The sequence below is a fragment of the Sinohyriopsis cumingii genome, chromosome 1 (genome assembly GCF_028554795.1).
Source record: "Sinohyriopsis cumingii isolate HCF-2022 chromosome 1, ASM2855479v2, whole genome shotgun sequence".
Lineage (NCBI taxonomy): Eukaryota > Metazoa > Mollusca > Bivalvia > Unionida > Unionidae > Sinohyriopsis > Sinohyriopsis cumingii.
The window spans coordinates 13,175,254-13,195,464 of record NC_142961.1 but is presented as its reverse complement, the minus strand read 5'-3'; the positions used below and the strand labels follow the sequence as shown (position 1 = coordinate 13,195,464).

General features: G+C 33.5%; 1 protein-coding gene across 1 annotated transcript in view; it reads right to left on the bottom strand.

Annotated features, from left to right (window-relative positions):
* LOC149806429 (protein O-linked-mannose beta-1,2-N-acetylglucosaminyltransferase 1-like) overlaps positions 1 to 20,211 on the bottom strand; it is a 139,280-nt gene that overhangs the window by 11,705 nt on the left and 107,364 nt on the right. The window contains exons 16-20 of the mRNA XM_089953156.1: positions 19,071 to 19,261; positions 13,644 to 13,752; positions 8,585 to 8,656; positions 6,326 to 6,367; positions 1,491 to 1,558 (exon numbers count right to left, since the gene is read on the bottom strand). Coding sequence (XP_089809282.1) covers positions 1,491 to 1,558; positions 6,326 to 6,367; positions 8,585 to 8,656; positions 13,644 to 13,752; positions 19,071 to 19,261 — 482 coding nt within the window. The remainder of the gene's footprint in view (positions 1 to 1,490; positions 1,559 to 6,325; positions 6,368 to 8,584; positions 8,657 to 13,643; positions 13,753 to 19,070; positions 19,262 to 20,211) is intronic.

Below are 20,211 nucleotides of genomic sequence, written 5' to 3'. Positions count from 1 at the left end.
CCTTTCATTATATGGTACCATATTCATAATACCCTAAAGTAGCCTCATTTCCCTATTGGTTGCCTCACTGATCTGGTCTGCCCAATCTTGACTTGTACATGAGTAAGATCAATCATCATGTTAAATAAACAATATGGATTACAGCTGTCAGGACATTTCTCTCTCTCTTTTTTTCTCATAATGGGGCATAATTTTCATTTGATCATGAGTGCAAGAAGAAAAATGTGATGGAATATCTAATATTTGTCATGGTTTTCCATCTTCTAAATTGCCAATTCTAATGTGCATATTTGTAATCAAATTTAAACAATGTGGGGTCCTATATTTTTCATACATGATCTCTTCCCTAAAATGAAATACATTTTACACATTATTTTTTGTACTTATTGGAGAATATTTTTTTCCATTTGAAAAATGACATATGATGAAATGAATCGGATGACATAATCCATATATATATATAAGTTTATTCAGAGTATAAGACGAAGCTAAGAATTTCTGGTCATAAAGTATCGTCTTATAGGCTGGCAAAGAAGTTACATAGCAGAAAAGACACATGGGTTTAAAGCAAAGTCAAGCTTAAAAGTGATTGCCAGGTGATCTTTTTTCAAATTAAATTTTTTTTAAACCTATATAACCTGTGAAGATGATGAAAATTTAATATGAAGCTAATAAGAAAAGTGGTTCATTTGGTATTTTGTAATGTCTGCCATACTGAAAAATGCACTGAGATTATTCATCTCAAATTCTTGTGTTAATCCATGACCTTTAAAAATGTTGAAACAGGCCAATGTATCATATCAGTATCTTTTGTATTGGCCCTAAATTGGGCATCATATCAGTACCATTTGTATTAGCCCAATTGTGCATTATATCAGTACCATTTGTATTAGCCCAATTGGGCATCATATCAGTATCTTTTGTATTAGCTCAACTGGGCATTATATCGGGCATTATATCAGTACCATTTGTGTTAGCCCAATTGGGCAACATAAGATGTCTTGTGGTGGAAACCTCATACCAATATGACTTTCTGTTCAGAAGCAGTTATATAAAGATTTTCAAGATGGCTGCTGGCTGCTATGGTTGCCATATTGGGCATTAAAACAGTATCATTTTGATTTAGGGTCAACTAGACAACATAAGAAGTCTTGTGGTCAGTATGAATCTCCACTAAAGAGGAGTAGCAATAAGCATATTTTTAAAATTGACACTGTCTGTCCAAGTGGCACCATTTTTATTTAGGACCAATTAAGGTACAGGATGAATGTGTCAAATTATATGGTAATCCTTGGAATAGTTTCAAAGGAGAAGCAATAACAAACTTAACGTCAATGAACAGATGAACAACAGACAAAAAGCCATCCCAAAAGCTCCTCTCATCTACAACCAGTTGAACTAAAAATTGTCCATTCTGAGTATTCATGGCTTAATGATGATGGTTCTATCCTATTTCAAAGTCCATTAATAAATCTGACAACATTACTTACGAATATGGAGATGCTGGGACTCCCACAATAATAAAATGGTTTCCTTTTAAAAATTGCCGCCACATGCTCTGAAATAATAGTTAATAGTAAGTAATTTATGGGCAAATTGTACTGAACAGTACAGAAAAAATCTAATGTTCTCATTAGAGATCCCCAAAATGCTGCCATTCATAGGAAATACATTTTTGGTTTGAAATAGAAAGGCAGTTACTGTTGTATCTTAACCCAGCAGCTGCATGCATGTCTCTCTTCACAGGTCTACATAAACCACATCTTTGACCTCATTCTGGTGCCTTGGTTGGAGTTTGCTGGACAATAATGTCCTCCTACAAGACTCTCAAGTTATTGTGATTTGAATCTTCTAGTGGGTGGTGTTGGCAGAGAACCCTGACTTTCCTACACTAGTTTGCAACTTGCCTTTCCCTAACAACCTGGTTTACATTTGGATGGGATAAGCATGTTATGGCTGGTATGTTAAAATTATAGAAACTCTTTCCATCACTTCAGTGTCTTAATGTCACCATTTAATCTTTAAGATCTACATCCCAGATGAATTTCTCATACTCAACCCCCATCTTTGTCCTGGGGTTCCTTCTTTTCATTTATGACTAACTTTGATATAATGGTAGTGGACAAAATCATTAGTGCCTAGTGATTTAGGTATTTAACTGAGGATAAAGGTCCAGCATACATGACTAACATACATCCCTCATAACAGGGGTGCACAACCCATGGCCCATGGGTCTGATCCAGCCAACGAATGTGTTCTGTCCGGCCCTCAGGGCAAATTAAAACAACACAGAAATCTGGCCCATGAACAGTAATTACAGAAATTAGTGTTTGCGGCCCTTGAGTGGTCTTAGAAAATGCAATCTGGCCCTTGGCCAAAAAAGGTTGTGCACCCCTGCCTTATAAGATAAATCTCAGGTATCAGTTAGAATCACTGCTCCAGTGGCCTAGTGGTTAGAGCGTCCGCCTCAGATGCGGGAGGTCTTGGGTTCGATCCCCAACCGAGTCAAACCAAAGACTTACAAAAATGGTACTAACAGCTGCCTCACTTGGTGCTCAGCATTAAGAGGTTAGTGTTAGGACTGGTTGGCCTGGTGTCAGAATAATGTGACTGGGTGGGACATCATGCTACATGTCTGCAGCATGATGCCTCAGTGCTTGACATCACTATAAACTGCCACATTGCAGACATCGTAGCGATGTGACTGAAAAATTGTTAAAGCTATGTTAAAAATCCAAATCACATCCCACATCAGTTAGAATCTGCAAAGTAATGAATAGATTACATCCCTTGATTTAGGTTCAGTTTGTGTGACAACATTCTAAAACAAGCAAATTAGTTTTTGAGCAATCTTTCTAAAGAGAAAGTGTTAAGGACAGACAATGGATGGACATCACAAAAGCAACATGTCATTCACCCTGTTCTTCGAGGGGGAAGAGGGACAGACATAATATATGGTATTCAGATATGGAGGATTAAAATAAACTTCAACAAAAATGTTTATATTCCACCTTGAAGTTTGATAAAATAACTAATGCTTGTAAAGCAGGTCATACACAACTCTCACTAACCTTTTTCAACATATCTTGTGTTATTTTTTAAATGAAAGATTGACAAAATGTTTAGAAAATGGTCTTGACATTCAACAAGGGAAAAACTGTGTACCTGTAAGTAACACTGTAACCATAGCAATAAACATGGCAAGAAACTTAATGATCTCAGCATCTGATGTGTACTTATTATAGTTGCTAACAAGTCAAGTCCAGTTACAATATGCACAAACCCAGATCTACTATTGCATAATGCACCAGCAGATCTGGGTCTGTGCAGTTTGTCAGGAGTAATCAGTAGAACAGACAAAACAGACCCTGATCTGCAGGTGCATTATGCTATGGCAGACCAGGATCTTTGTTGTCTGCAGTTTGACTTGACTTATAAGCGAGAAAAAATTGGTTCCTTTGTTTTCTTAATCTGGAGAGAAGGGTTATGGTAAATTCTTTCTTGGCTAGATGAACTGATTGGCATATAAGTTTATCTGATGGGCAATCTCTTAAATATCATCATATTTAATTAGTAAATTTAAATATTCAAGAGGAAAATCTGGGCAATTAATTTCACAAGTCAGAGCTGGTTTTCCTGTGAAATTTAATCCTTCTTTTTTGAAACAATCTCCATCAATCAAATTATCAAAGGGGCTACCATCATCAGTATCTTCTTCATTAAACATCAATCCATTTATCAAAGGGGCTACAATCATTAGTAACTTCTTTATTTAACATCAGTCCAATTATCAAAGGTGTTACCATCATCAGTAACTTCTTCATTAAACATCAATCCATTTATCAAAGGGGCTACAATCATTAGTAACTTCTTTATTTAACATCAATCCAATTATCAAAGGGGCTACCATCATCATTAACTTTCTTTTTAAACATCAGTCCAATTATTAAAGGGGCTACCATCATCAGTACCTTCTTTATTAAATATCAATCAAATTATCAAAGGGGCTACAATCATTAGTAACTTCTTTATTTATCATCAATCCAATTACCAAAGGGGCTGCCATCATCAGTAACTTTCTTTTTTAAACATCAATCCAATTATTAAAGGGGCTACCATCATCAGTATCTTCTTTTTTAAACATCAATCCAATTACCAAAGGGGTACCATCATCAGTATCTTCTTCATTAAACATCAATCCAATTATCAAAGGGGCTACAATCATCAGTATCTTCTTTTTTAAACATCAGTCCTATTACCAAAGGGGCTACCATCATCAGCATCTTCTTTTTTAAACATCAATCCAATTATCAAAGGGGCTACCATCATCAGTATCTTCTTTTTTAAACATCAATCCAATTACCAAAGGGGTACCATCATCAGTATCTTCTTCATTAAACATCAATCCAATTATCAAAGGGGCTACAATCATCAGTATCTTCTTTTTTAAACATCAGTCCTATTACCAAAGGGGCTACCATCATCAGTATCTTCTTTACTAAACATCAATCCAATTATCAAAGGGGCTACCATCATCAGTAACTTCTTTACTAAACATCAATCCAATTATCAGAGGGGCTACCATCATCAGTATCTTCTTTTTTAAACATCAATCCAATTACCAAAGGGGTACCATCATCAGTATCTTCTTTTTTTAAACATCAATCCAATTGTCAAAGGGGTACCATCATCAGTAACTTCTTTACTAAACATCAATCCAATTATCAAAGGGGCTACCATCATCAGTAACTTCTTTACTAAACATCAATCCAATTATCGGAGGGGCTACCATCATCAGTATCTTCTTTTTTAAACATCAATCCAATTATCCAAGGGGTACCATCATCAGTATCTTCTTTACTAAACATCAATCCAATTATTAAAGGGGCTACCATCATCATTAACTTCATCAAACATCAATCCAATTATCAAAGGGGCTACCATACCAGTATCTTCAGCTGCACTATATTCATAATCATCAAAACAACCATTATCATTTTTAAATTCAATGTCATGGACAGCAAACAATTCTATCATGGGCAAGCAGAAACATTGACGACATTAGTCAAGACTTCATAATGACGACATTAGTCAAGACTTCATAATGACGACATTGGTCAAGACTTCATAATGACGACATTGGTCAAGACTTCATAATGACGACATTAGTCAAGACTTCATAATGACGACATTGGTCAAGACTTCATAATGACGACATTAGTCAAGACTTCATAATGACGACATTGGTCAAGACTTCATAATGACGACATTAGTCAAGACTTCATAATGACGACATTGGTCAAGACTTCATAATGACGACATTAGTCAAGACTTCATAATGACGACATTGGTCAAGACTTCATAATGACGACATTAGTCAAGACTTCATAATGACAACATTGGTCAAGACTTCATAATGACGACATTAGTCAAGACTTCATAATGACAACATTGGTCAAGACTTCATAATGACGACATTAGTCAAGACTTCAGTTTAACATTAAAGCAAAAATAATATAGTATTTAACAAACAAAAGATATCTGGTTACATTGCAATGAAAACAACCAGTTATGTCAGCTTTGTGAAATATATTTTCCTAACTACAAATAAAACAACAACAGAAAATAGCCCCAAAACATACTCTGGTGAAAAGTTTATTTCAGCTTTTATTTATAAACATCTTATTCTGGAATATGAAGCTTAAAAATACCAGCAAATAAATCTGGAAGTAAAACTGCCACCAAAACTGTCCGGAATTTTAGTGAAAAATAATAATAGAAAATAACTCCATAAGATATTTTGTCAAAATTTAACTTTCAATTTTGCTTTCAAATATCTTACTCCAATTTATGAAGTTTACAAATACCAGTAAAAGAATCATTAAATCAAACTAATGCAACAACTGTTGACAAAGCTTCAGATTCTTTCAGTGAAAACAATTTGCAATTCAAATGCATATTTTAGGAACTTACATCCAAACATTATTTAAAAGTGTAATTTCTACAATCAGTTCAAATTGTGAAGGACCTACATTCACCTTTTATTAAATTTCTGATTTAGCACTGAAAATATAGGAAACCCGTTTAAATAGTCATTTCCCTCTTACCAAAGCACTGAGGGACTTCTCAGTTAAGTTCAAACACAATGTGGAATCACCATGGAAATAAACTCATTTAATAAAATGTTTAGATTTCAGACCTATTCACTGGAAATTGTGTAGTTTATGTATTTTGCACATATTCTGTCTCTAAAAATTATTGTGTATCTTAAACTTGATCTCTCCTGGTATAATGTGAAAAACGTAAATATGTTTTACATGCTTACCTTATGAAAGCCTCTGACATCTAAATCCCACAAGTGGTAGCACTGTAATTCAAAAAAATATATACAGTGTAAGTGCAAACAAAGGATGAAAGTCTGATCTAATATAAAACAACTAAAGTACAATGGTCAGACAACAGATACATTAGAAATGTCAAATTTTTTGGAAATTTCTACTTGGTACCTATTGATCCTAATGATCGGTTACCTTGGTACCTGGTCAAAAGAAAATTATATTAAATGTGAACCCGAACTGCTTTGTTGTAGGTTGTAGGTTCATATATGCCAACCCCCAAGAGAGGTATAAGCATAATTATTACTAATATAAATGGCCAAAAAAGCAAAATCTGACCATAAAAAGAGCAATCTATAAATCACATTCCATAACTACAGAAAACCATATGAAAAATGTACATTAATTTCTGCTACTTACCTGGATCTGCAGTTAAATTTTTGGTCACAAATCACCTAAATCCATGTGGATTAGTAGTTAGTACAAGAGTATAGACAAAAAATTGATAAATTATTTATGCATAACGCTCACTATAACTAGTCTACATGTCTACAGTAATTTTTGCGAATATTTGTAAAGTCCATAAATGATGACTGTTTTTTGAAAACACTGTTGAATTCTTAGTTCAGATTTTTAAAGTGTTATTGACTTGTCCTTTTTTGGATGCATCATGTTTTTAAGTTTAACAAAATCCATCTCCTCTAACAATTTTCAGGCATAAAACATCCATCATTCACATTGATAAGGTATTTTTCTTATGATATCTAGCATTATTTATTTTCAGTTTAGACTGGTCTGCTACATATGTGGTATCAAAATAGAATGAATCTGTGACATGTGGTTTCACATGCAAGAAACCTGTCTGTTTTCTTGAAACTATTTCATGTACATACTATAAACAGAAAATAACGAAATTAGATGAAGGTCTAATGATGAACACAGGGGTTCGTATCGTTGTTTCCAATTTAATGATCAGTCATATATGTACTATATAATAATACAAAAATAAGTTGTTGATAGGTTTAGCACAGCATTTTCCTTTGGCCAGTGAGAGGGTAATATTCCATTCAGTGAGTTGGACTTGATAGTAAGCAGGTGCAATCTTGGCAATGTCGAGCAGTAGTGTGAGAAATTGGTTTGGCATTCTTTAAAGGTAAGAGAGTAAGCCAAACTTGTAACTCACAAATATTCCTTAAAATTACAGAAAATAATCAAAGTATTGAGAATACCAGCGACTTGGATGATTGAAGAAACATAAGATCAGATGAAAGAACATAACTCCAAAGATACTGCTATGCACAATCTGTTTTACTGATATAATGAAACTGCTCCAAGTAATCTGGATATTATTGCAAATTTTCTTTTATTTATACAACATCTGAAAAGTTAAATTAATGGCTGAAGCATTATTTGAAGAACTGCTGTAGTGATTTCCTTTTAAAATCACTTTCTACCATTGTTTCAAATATTACCACCAGTGAAATTTCCAAGGGAGATAACTATATGTTATAACCTACTTTATAACCATTTACATAATTCTGAGTTGCCTCCCTTGACCTGAAAGGCAAGTGGCTCTAAACTTATTAATTTTATTAATTTTACTAATGCTGGTCATCTTGTCAGTAATACAAACTATATTTGGTAAAGATAATGGATACTATGACACAGACATGAAAGGACTGAAATCCCTTAAAGGTCAGTGTTTTACTGTGAACTGTGATGTGGTGTAACTCACTTTACACAGTTAAACCTGTCTTAGACAGTCATGTGAAGCAAGCAAGCAAATGAACATCTTGAAATGGGTGGTTTCTTAACAGAGATTTATTTAAGAACAATTCTGATTTAAGGACACTGATAAAGTGCATAATACAATCAATGTGACCATAAAGAGAGGTTTGATTGTATATAACAAAATCTTTAACACAAAACTTTAAGTCTTAACAATGGTGGTGACAAGAGCATTGTTCCTACTGCTGTAGCTGCCACCAGACAAGCAACATCAATAGCACCACTTCCTAGCACAATCAAGGCATAAATGGCATGTTAAAAATGACCCATAATGAATATACTGACAATACAATATACAATAATTGTCACAATTTAAAGACAGTTGAGAAAAGAAGGATTTTGTGTTTTGGTTCTTTTGTTCTAATCCCAAAAGGTAAAGATACGATTAAGTTGTGTAAACCAAATATGTTCCATCTGACATTGAGTTAGTATTGCTTTCTTTCAGACTGATTCTGTGTTACCTTTGCTAGTTGTTTCCATGTGACAAAGTCTACAGCTGATGTCATGTTAATGTACAGTACGTAGGTATTATTCTGAAAGGGACAAAAATTCAATGATATAATTGTGAACAAACTCAATCTATAATATAGAATTTCATGCAATAAATATATCAAGTACAGAGGTCTAGATAAGATTTCTGTATTCCACTGCCTCTCCCTCCCTCCCAAGATAGCTGCATTAACAACTGACAATCATCAGAAAAGTTTAATCGAGAATTAATTCTACTTTGAATTTGTTGTAATTTATCAACCTTGACCCATATTTAATGATTGCTATTATCGTTATTTGTGTGTAATACTTGACAATACTTTGATTGCTATCATTGTTATCTGTGTGTAATACTTGATAATACTTTGATTGCTATCATTGTTATCTGTGTGTAATACTTGATAATACGTTGATTGCTGTCATTGTTATCTGTGTGTAATACTTAATAATACTTTGATTGCTATCATTGTTATGTGTGTGTAATACTTGATAATACTTTGATTGCTATTACTGTTATCTGTGTGTAAAACTTGATAATACTTTGATTGCTATCACTGTTATGTGTGTGTAATACTTGATAATACTTTGATTGCTATTATTGTTATCTGTGTGTAATACTTGATAATACTTTGATTGCTATCATTGTTATGTGTGTGTAATACTTGATAATACTTTGATTGCTATTATTGTTATCTGTGTGTAATACTTGATAATACTTTGAGGATAAAAGATCATGGATAAGAACTTCCTCTGTACTCTGGATAATGTGAAACTAATGCATGATTTCATACAGTTTATTTTTGTCATATAGGGATTGCATTAGTGCATGTAAAGAAAATGCAAATAAATACCTCTATAACTTTACAAAAGTATGAAGAAATCTCCTAAAATCCATATGCACAAATGCACTGTGAACTAAAGAAAATCCATATGCACATGTGCACTGTGGATTAAAGAAAATCCATATGCACAAATGCATTGTGAACTAAAAAATATAAGTACAGCAAACTAGTTGTAATCATACATCAACACTTTTATTAAATATTTAATGTGTGATGTGACTTGGATTTTAAACATAGCTTTAACAATTTTTCAGTCATATCGCTATGATGTCTGCAGTATGGCAGTTTATAGTGATGTCAAGCACTGAGGCATCATGCCGCAGACATGTAGCATGATGTCCCACCCAGTCACATTATCCTGACACCAGGCAGACTAGTCCTAACACTAACCTCTTAATGCTGAGCACCTAGCAAGGCAGCTGTTAGTACCATTTTTTAAAAAAGTCTTTGGTATGACTTGGTTGGGTTTAAACCTGCAACCTCTTGCATCCAAGGCAGACACTCTAACCACCAGGCCATCAGAGCGGTCATTAAATATTTAATATATCAGAGATGACATAAGCAGTGCTGGTGCCACTAGTTGCCTCCTTTCCATATATATATATATATATATATATATATATATATATATATATATATATATATATATATATATATATATATATATATATATAATAAATATAATCAATAGAATCTGACAGAGGGAACAATTTTCTAGAAATCTATGAATAAAACCAACTTTTCACCAAACCATTTGAGTTATAAATAAATCCTCATGATAGAAAATTATGCCAAAATTACATTTAAAAAAAAATTAAATTGGAGGTGGGGTGTGGGTGTGAGGGCACTTATTATAAGAAATACATTACAAAAAATTTCAATAGGTTATTTGGTGAGTACCATAAACAAAAGCATATGATTCTGGGTGGAGTCTTAATCCTAAAGATGCTTATCATGCCTTTGAAGGTAGGCATTAATGGATTTGAAAGTGCTTCAAATGGTTTAGTGATAAAAACCAATTCAGGGTACAATCAATTATATGTAAATTTTTTATTACTGTTTTCATCATTAGTGAGTTTCTACCACTGTAAACATTCACAGAGCATTTGGAACTTTGTCCAATCTCACAGTTTATATACCACCATGTCAGCCAATTCTGCGCATTGGGTATTTCTGCGCAACGATACGTCATTTCTGTAAACATCGGATCACGTGTTATTTTGGGTCAAAAATCCATTTTGTATCAAGAAAGAGTGATCGTACTTTAATTAAGAAAAGTTATATTCATAAAGTGTACAAAAATATCCCACATTTCGACTCGAAATGCATATAAAAGTGTAATTTCTAAATGTAACATAAAGATCCACTCTATGACCTTCTTGAACCTGTAACCCAGAAAATCTTGTTTACTATGTTTCTTTTAGAATCATACAAATAAATACATTACATAAAAGATGGGAGTGTATACCTTAAAAAAATTATGCAACTTAATCCAAGTTTTCAATTTTGCAAGAAGTTGTTCCACATGTACATAATTGTCTGCTACCCAGCGTATCAACTTAGTAAATTATTCCTCATAAACAAGACATTGGAAACACATTACATCCTTTCATTGTTGTTTCTCTTCTGCATAATAGCTTATTTTTTATAAAATGTTGAAATTTACTAATTTTTTACAAGATTGGTTTAGTTTGCTTAATATCTCTTGCATTTATTGGCATTATTACACTGAATTTTGTAAAACTAGCTATAAACCTGATCTAATTACTCAACTGAACTGTTGACAGAAACAGTTCAAAGTAATGTATTTCATTTCTATAGTCCAATGGATAAACATTACATCTTTTCAAAGCTGTGCGTAGAATAGGCCAACATAACACGAGCCATGAAAATATGGTGGTGGTATCAACTGTGTCTAAAATTAATATTATTTTGAACAGAATATTTTGGTGACAATTGCCTCTTTTCAAATGGTAAGCATTGCAGTGTTTTATTTTCATCAGTTGGTTGAATTCGATATGCATTTTGCTTCAGTATTAGAGACGCAAACCTTAAGTGCACTGAAATGCCAGACAGCATTGTAAACCAAATATGCTAATTGTGGAAAGGTAAACTAGTGAAAATGGATAAAAAGCTTAAAATTAACTGTTTTGTGTATTCTGAATACATTTCAGGTCCAAAAATATATTTTTGAAATTGTGTAAAATCAAGAGGCCCAAGTTAGTCTGAGATCAATCACCTGTCTCGCATCTGCCTCATAGCCAATGGAAGAGCAGTTGGCAAAGAATATGGGTCAACAGGATGCTTTATACTGAAATTTCTTCCAATGCCATTGAAAATAGCTGTTTCAAGGTTTCTTTACTTTCTTCATCCACATCCAATACCATATTAGCATAATTTCTGTTTGGCCCTTATGCCAGGAAGCTCTGTGTCAAAGTTAGTCACATTATGTTCAATACTTTTGAAAAATGAAATTATCAAAATATTTCTCTAATTTAGTAATAACATCCAATTTGATAGTAGAATGGCATCATTTTAAAAAAAATCTGAAAGGCATTCAAGCTAGAATACTTTGTCAGTTTTGGTCAAATTCAGTTAAGAGGTGTTTTATTTACAAGAAGTTATACAAGGGTTTTAGGTTTTTAGTTACATCAGCAATATTTCAATGCAGATTTGCATGATGTGTAAAACTTGTAATGCCTTTTATGCCATAATACTTTTTGTAAAACTTGGTCTGTTGAGTGTTTTCCAAGAAGTTGCTTAAAGGAATTTATAGTTTCAGTTTTGTTGGCTTTATTTGATAGTGATAGGTACCATCTCTTAAAATTTGAAAGCCATTAATACCAGAGCACTTTCTGTCAAATTTCATCAACTTTGGCTGAGAAGTTTCTGAAAATTGTTTAAAATTTATTCTTTTTTTTTCAAATATGGGCAGCTATGTTTGATGGTGGGTTGGCATCATTTATACAAACTGAATTGATCAATGTCAGGATTCTACTTAAAATTTGTGAAATTCTGATGGGAAGTTTTTGAGAAATTGCTTAAAGGTTTTTCTGGTGTTCTTGTAATGGTGGCCATGTCTGATGGTATACTGGCAATAGTATAAAAGGCAATCTATGCTAGGATGGTTGGTGTTTAAAATTCTTTTGTGAAGATGTTGTTTGAAGATACTTCTAATTTTAGAAATGGGGTCTATATCTGATGACAGATTTTTAAAAAATTTGTATAATTGGAAAGCCTTTGATGTCGGAATGCTTTTCTGTAAAAGTTTGGTCAATTTCTGTTCAGCAGTTTATTTTAAGTAATGGCACATGACAGTGAATTGGCATCATTTTAATAAATTTTAAAGACTTCTATGCCATGATAATTTTTGTCAAATTGGTCAGATTCTGTTTAGTGAGTTTTAAGAGTTGTTTTTCTATTTTTAGTAATGGGGTCCTGGTCATTAAAATTGAATCATGGACTAGCATTCACTGAATGACCTTGATGCTCGCTGTAAAATCAAGTACAAATTGATCAAGCAGTTTTTAGAAGTACTTGAAATTAACAATTGTGAATGGACCATGGATGATGCATTATGGCATACTATAAGCCACTTGGCCTTATGGCCAGGTGGGCTAAATATGAAAAACTGTGGTAATGGAACAAAAATCTTACAAGACCTTTCTTTAATTCACACACATGCCAAATTTCATTTATCTCAGTCAAGTGGTTTACATGCAATCATCATAGGAAACTTCCTGGTTGTTGTTGTTGTTGTAGGGTTGAACGCCAATTTTCAACACAAGATAGGTTATACATGGCTGCCAGTATAAATGGTAAAGAACATGGGAAAACCCCGGAAATAACCACCGACCCACGAGAAGCTACCAGCAAGCTTTCTCACATACCCACATTGACCAATCCCATGAATCGAATTCACAAAGAGGTGAGACGGCAGTGATCCATAATGGTGAGCGCTTTAGACTACCACTCGGGGCCCCAAACTTCCTGGTATTGATGGACAGAATCAAATCAAGCAGAAGGTAAAATAAAACTGAAGTGCAGCCACCTGTAAAAAGCTGTATTATTATTTTCTAAAGTTCTTCATATTTAATTCACTGAATCTCAATGTGTCACTTCTTGCCTTAATAATAACGTGGTTTAAGTTTTTTGTACACTAACGTGAAAAAGTTCCAGTCAAACCTACCTTTGTATCTGGAATGAAATTTTCAGCACATGGGTCTAAAGTATGGTTTAATGCTTTGGCATTTTGTATTAAATTCTTGACTAATTCTTCGTAATTATCTTTCTTTAATCTGAAAAATACAAAAAGTATAGACATCGAATTTATAGCCGTGTACCTTAAAGTATAGACATAGAATTTATAGCCGTGTACCTTAAAGTATAGGCATAGAATTTATAGCAGTGTACCTTAAAGTATAGGCATAGAATTTATAGCCGTGTACCTTAAAGTATAGACATCGAATTTATAGCCGTGTACCTTAAAGTATAGACATCGAATTTATAGCAGTGTACCTTAAAGTATAGACATAGAATTTATAGCCGTGTACCTTAAAATATAGACATAGAATATATAGCAGTGTACCTTAAAGTATAGACATAGAATATATAGCAGTGTACCTTAAAGTATAGACATAGAATTTATAGCCGTGTACCTTAAAGTATAGGCATAGAATATATAGCCGTGTACCTTAAAGTATAGACATAGAATATATAGCAGTGTACCTTAAAGTATAGACATAGAATTTATAGCCGTGTACCTTAAAGTATAGACATAGAATTTATAGCCGTGTACCTTAAAGTATAGACATAGAATTTATAGCCGTGTACCTTAAAGTATAGACATAGAATTTATAGCCGTGTACCTTAAAGTATAGACATAGAATTTATAGCCGTGTACCTTAAAGTATAGACATAGAATTTATAGCCGTGTACCTTAAAGTATAGGCAGAGAATTTATAGCCGTGTACCTTAAAGTATAGGCATAGAATTTATAGCCGTGTACCTTAAAGTATAGGCATAGAATTTATAGCCGTGTACCTTAAAGTATAGGCATAGAATTTATAGCCGTGTACCTTAAAGTATAGACATAGAATTTATAGCCGTGTACCTTAAAGTATAGACATAGAATTTATAGCCGTGTACCTTAAAGTATAGACATAGAATTTATAGCCGTGTACCTTAAAGTATAGACATAGAATTTATAGCCGTGTACCTTAAAGTATAGACATAGAATTTATAGCCGTGTACCTTAAAGTATAGACATAGAATTTATAGCCGTGTACCTTAAAGTATAGACATAGAATTTATAGCCGTGTACCTTAAAGTATAGACATAGAATTTATAGCCGTGTACCTTAAAGTATAGACATAGAATTTATAGCCGTGTACCTTAAAGTATAGACATAGAATTTATAGCCGTGTACCTTAAAGTATAGACATAGAATTTATAGCCGTGTACCTTAAAGTATAGACATAGAATTTATAGCCGTGTACCTTAAAGTATAGACACAGAATTTATAGCCGTGTACCTTAAAGTATAGACACAGAATTTATAGCCGTGTACCTTAAAGTATAGACACAGAATTTATAGCCGTGTACCTTAAAGTATAGACATAGAATTTATAGCCGTGTACCTTAAAGTATAGACATAGAATTTATAGCCGTGTACCTTAAAATATAGACATAGAATTTATAGCCGTGTACCTTAAAATATAGACATAGAATTTATAGCCGTGTACCTTAAAGTATAGACATAGAATTTATAGCCGTGTACCTTAAAGTATAGACATAGAATTTATAGCCGTGTACCTTAAAGTATAGACATAGAATTTATAGCCGTGTACCTTAAAGTATAGACATAGAATTTATAGCCGTGTACCTTAAAGTATAGACATAGAATTTATAGCCGTGTACCTTAAAGTATAGACATAGAATTTATAGCCGTGTACCTTAAAATATAGACATAGAATTTATAGCCGTGTACCTTAAAGTATAGACATAGAATTTATAGCAGTGTACCTTAAAGTTCCAAGCTGTGTAATGAGGATACAACTTTTTTTAGACTGTTAAATAAACTTAATTTCTTCATACAAAACATTTCAATTAAACCATTAAGACATTTCAATCAAAACTTTTAAACCATTTCAAAACTTTAAAGACATTTTAATTAAAAATTTAAGACATTTTAATTAAAATATTTAAACTAAAATCATGTAGCCATTTTAATTAAAACTTTTAAGGCATTCCAATTAAGACCTTTAAGACATTTCAATTATTACCTTTAAAACAATTCAATTAAGACCTTAAAACATTTCAATTAAAACCATTAAGACATTTCAATTAAAACATTTAAAATATTTCAATTAAAACTTTTAAGACATTTCAATTAAAACCATAAAGAAATTTCAATTAAAAACAACTCTCATACATATTATGGTCAAAGTATTTTTATGTTCCTAAAGATAGACAAGTCTATAAGACAGCCAAGATCTGACTTTATAGCTTAAACTTGTTTATAAACATTAAGAACAAGTGATCTGTGCAACACAGTGTCTCACCTGCATGCAATGATGTATCTTCCCCACAAGAACACCCTTTGTGTTTGACTTGCTAAAACTTTAAAAAAAAAAACAAGGGGACCATGAATGGTATATTAATCACCTACCCAATGTTTGATATTATGCATTTAAGAATTTCCTATGTGCATGATTTAGAAGTTACTGCTGGTTTGAGAAAGGGGTTGTCAACCTACAGTATGGTATCTCAACATGCAATGCTTAGCTGAAATAGCATTTTTTAAAAGTTTACAATGATTTTCAGGGTAAAAGTTTCGGAGTAAAATGTTTCTTTAATAACATTTGCCTGATTATAATACCATATCAATACGACCACTATCTTGCAGATCCAAGCTAATCTGAGCTATACAAGCTATAAATTGTCTGCCCAATTAGGCAGGAGTAGTCTCCTTAAATATAGGGATTGACACCATATCCCATCAATACTTCAATTACTACGGAAGTGGAATGAATGCTGTCAGAAGGATGTGACTGCAGGAAGGTTTGGGGGAAGTATTACGATTGGGTAAGTATTATTGAAGAAACATTTTATTCCAAAATATGTTTCTTTTCCAATATGTTATTCAATCATAATACCTAAGAAGAAATGGTAAGAGGCGGAGGGAGTTAATCCCCTTACCCTAGAAAAGGGCCATCTTTGGTCCCATAAGGTAGGTAAGGCAACTTCTAACTCTGATACAACCTGGCTGGAATAGTGGCTCCATATGCCTAGACAAAAAATTCCACTGCAAATCCAGTGGAATTCATAGTACTACATCACTCAAAGGATGCTGAAAATCCTGGGAAAGTAGGTTGTTGTGATACAGCTGCTACAGGTCCCACTAAATCTAACCATGTCATTAATGAAAGATCTTGGAGGTAAAAGTTAAAGAAAGATAACTCTGACCCCATCCCATGGATTGTATAATACTGGTTAGGGAATAGTTATAATACTGTGGTTACTGCCATAACCTCACAAATCAAAATGCTTTGATAATTTCACTTAATCTTGGGTTAATTCTCTGCATGCAGAGTGAATAACCCATCATATCTAGAGTGTCTCAGTTGACATATTGACCTTTCCGTCTTTCAAAGGTAAAATAAACACCATCTTCCTCTTTGCCAGGTTCATTTTTGATACCACTTCAAAGCCCTAATTAGGTCCAATACATGGCCCTGAGAAAAAGGGTTCAACATAGAAAGTGGAGCCTGTTCTTGGCAGTAAAGACAGGGGCAATCATGAGTGAAATTGAACCATTCCAATGGAACTGCAGATAGAGTAAACCAACAAGGCATGCACTTCATTTGTCTGCTTTAGTTGGAATGAGTAGACAGCAGGTCTTATAAGTGAAATGAACCAATGATGTTCTAGCAATGGCACCTTATTCAACCATGTCAGAACTCATGACAGATTCCGTTTCAGGCCTGTCCAAACTCATGGTAGATTCCATTTCAGGCCTGTCAGAACTCATGGTAGATTCCATTTCAGGCCTGTCAGAACTCATGGTAGATTCCATTTCAGGCCTGTCAGAACTCACGGTAGATTCCATTTCAGGCCTTACCCTTTGGCTCTGACCAATCACTGACATTTCATCTCTGTCTGCATGGGTTCAGGTCTCAGCTAGGCCAACATGGGTATTTGAGAAAGATTCCTATGGATTGATGGTTTTTCCAGGTTTTTTTTACCCAATTCTTCTTCCACCAGATATAATGGCCACCGTATATAGCCTATCACAAGCTGAAAAATGGCATTAAATACACAAAAAAAACCAAACTGACAAATCAAAGTTTGTCAGAAGGTCAGAAAATACTTTGTTTAGTATTATATCTTCCATTCCATTAAGATGCAACAAGTCAGAAACTGTGAAATGGTACCCTTTTATTGGGTGTGAACTTCTTTACTTCAAAAATCCATAGGAGAAAGTTAGCTAACATGGGTAATGATGTCTTAAGTGGAGGAATTTGATTTTTGCATGATTTTTGGGACAAGAGATTTTGGAACATAAGTGTACGTGTCCAAACCATTCCAATCTATTGAACGAGTGTCCACTGCCCAGGCTGTCTGATCCAGTAATGGAGAGACAAAGGTTGTGAGTCTGAATTCATCTTGTCACAAAAAGATCTACTAGAGGTCTGGGGATTTGGTCCCCATATGCTGCGAGAGATAATTCACCAAAATGGAGTAGTTGGGCAGAATGAGTATGCCCTTTTCATTAAGTATCTCCTGTCATCAATGAAATGCTTTCAAACTGGCCTTCATGTCGAGGATATTAATGTGCAATATTCAATCCTGAGTGGGCCACAATCTGTTGGCCTACTGAAATGATGGCAGGAAGTGGGCACAAAATCCATACCAATCATTATTCCTGGAGGATGGACCTGCATGGGTACACCCACCATAAGTCAAGAGTAGTTTTCTTATTGTCTGAGATGTGACTTCATATAATCAGAAACTAGGACTGTTTGTTCTAATGGGCAAAACTTTAGTCGCCATTATGACAAATTTGTAATGATCTCATGAGCAAGTGACCCGGGATGATGAGATCTGCTAACACATTTAGGAGACCCAATAGGCAAAGGAATTCTCTGGCTGAGATGTGATTCTTTGCAAAAATTGAAGCCTCCATCAATGTTATTTTCAAAAGCATGTTCCTGAAGAAGATGGTCTCTGTTTAAATGTATTTTGAACTTCATACACAAATAGGTGAAATGTTGACAAGGAATCCAAAGTTAAGAAGGAATGAAACAAGGGATAGATGGCTTGATGGATTTAATGTTTATGAATATTTAACTGATTTTTTTTTATTGCCTCAAGTTCAAGCCATCCACAAAGTTTGATAAAGGCAAACAGTACAAAGCTCAAGTTATTGTGGCAAAACCCCAAAAGAATCAAAGGACATAATAATGTCATAACATCATATACTCCACCTTTTGACAGTTGTATAAAAACTTGAACACTGATGCCATCATCACTTCCAAAGAAGTGACACCTATGTCTCACCATGCTGATGCAGGGGAGACAAAAATTGTGTATGTGTGGGAATAAGCATAACTTACTTATCAACATCTTTTAACTTGACATCTGGTGTTGTGACAATAGAATGTTTTTTGAAGTAAAGCTCTTGAAAATAAGGGTTCATATTCAGGCCTTTTGAGCCAAAATGATAGGTACGTGAAATGTCAGGAATGATGCATTCACGGTCCTTGCGAATCAAACTGTTCCTCATCCACATATCCCAGTCCCATTGCTATAGACATAAAATATAATAATAAATATAAAAGATAATATAATAACAGTACATAATAATATATTAAAAGTTCCTGAGAAGTTATAAAAGGTACATATTTAAGATATAAATAATAATAACAACTAGAAGTAATGAAGGATGACCCTGCATGGAAACAAAGTGAACCATACTACTAAATATAAAGAAAATATTGTTTTGTCATGCATTAGTACCAGATATGCTAAATTGTCTGGTCCAAAAAGAACAAATAAATGCCATTATCTTGACCAGAAGTACCACAAGAAGAAATATCTTTGATAATAATGCAAGAAAAAAACTTTTGTTGATACACCAGCCTTCTGAATTAAAGCTTAAAAGATTAAACCCACCTTTCAAACATACCCTGCATCCCCCCTATATTCACCTCATTCTGAATTATATTTATAAGCTTATCATAAAAACTGCAGTGATTTAAGAGAACAGGAGGTTTAGGATCACTGACTATATTGCAATAAATTGAATAGTTGAAATAATTAAGTTACTGCATTTGTATGGGAAAATATGAAAAAGTTTTTCAAAGTATACTGCATGATGTAAGTAGTACAGTATAGCTCAGAAAAAATGAGTTCATATTTTCTTGTACAGATGTAGCATCCTTTTTATTATGCGCTGATTTATCTTTTCCACCTAAAGCTAAATAATAATGAAATACACTACAAAAAATAACTGAATTTCTGCCATATTCCAAAGTAAATATACAAACATAGCTAAACATATACTTCTTAGCAGTAGTCAAGCGCACATAAAACCATCCAGTCACATTTAAACTTGGTAGTGTATTGCACACTCAGTCATTCATTTAAAAAAGAAATCTCATTTTGGTCTATTTAAAATTGAAATTAACAGTTATATTGTAAATGCCTGTGCCCTGAAAAAAGCTTCCAGTTAGTCTGGAATGGAGGGATTTTGTT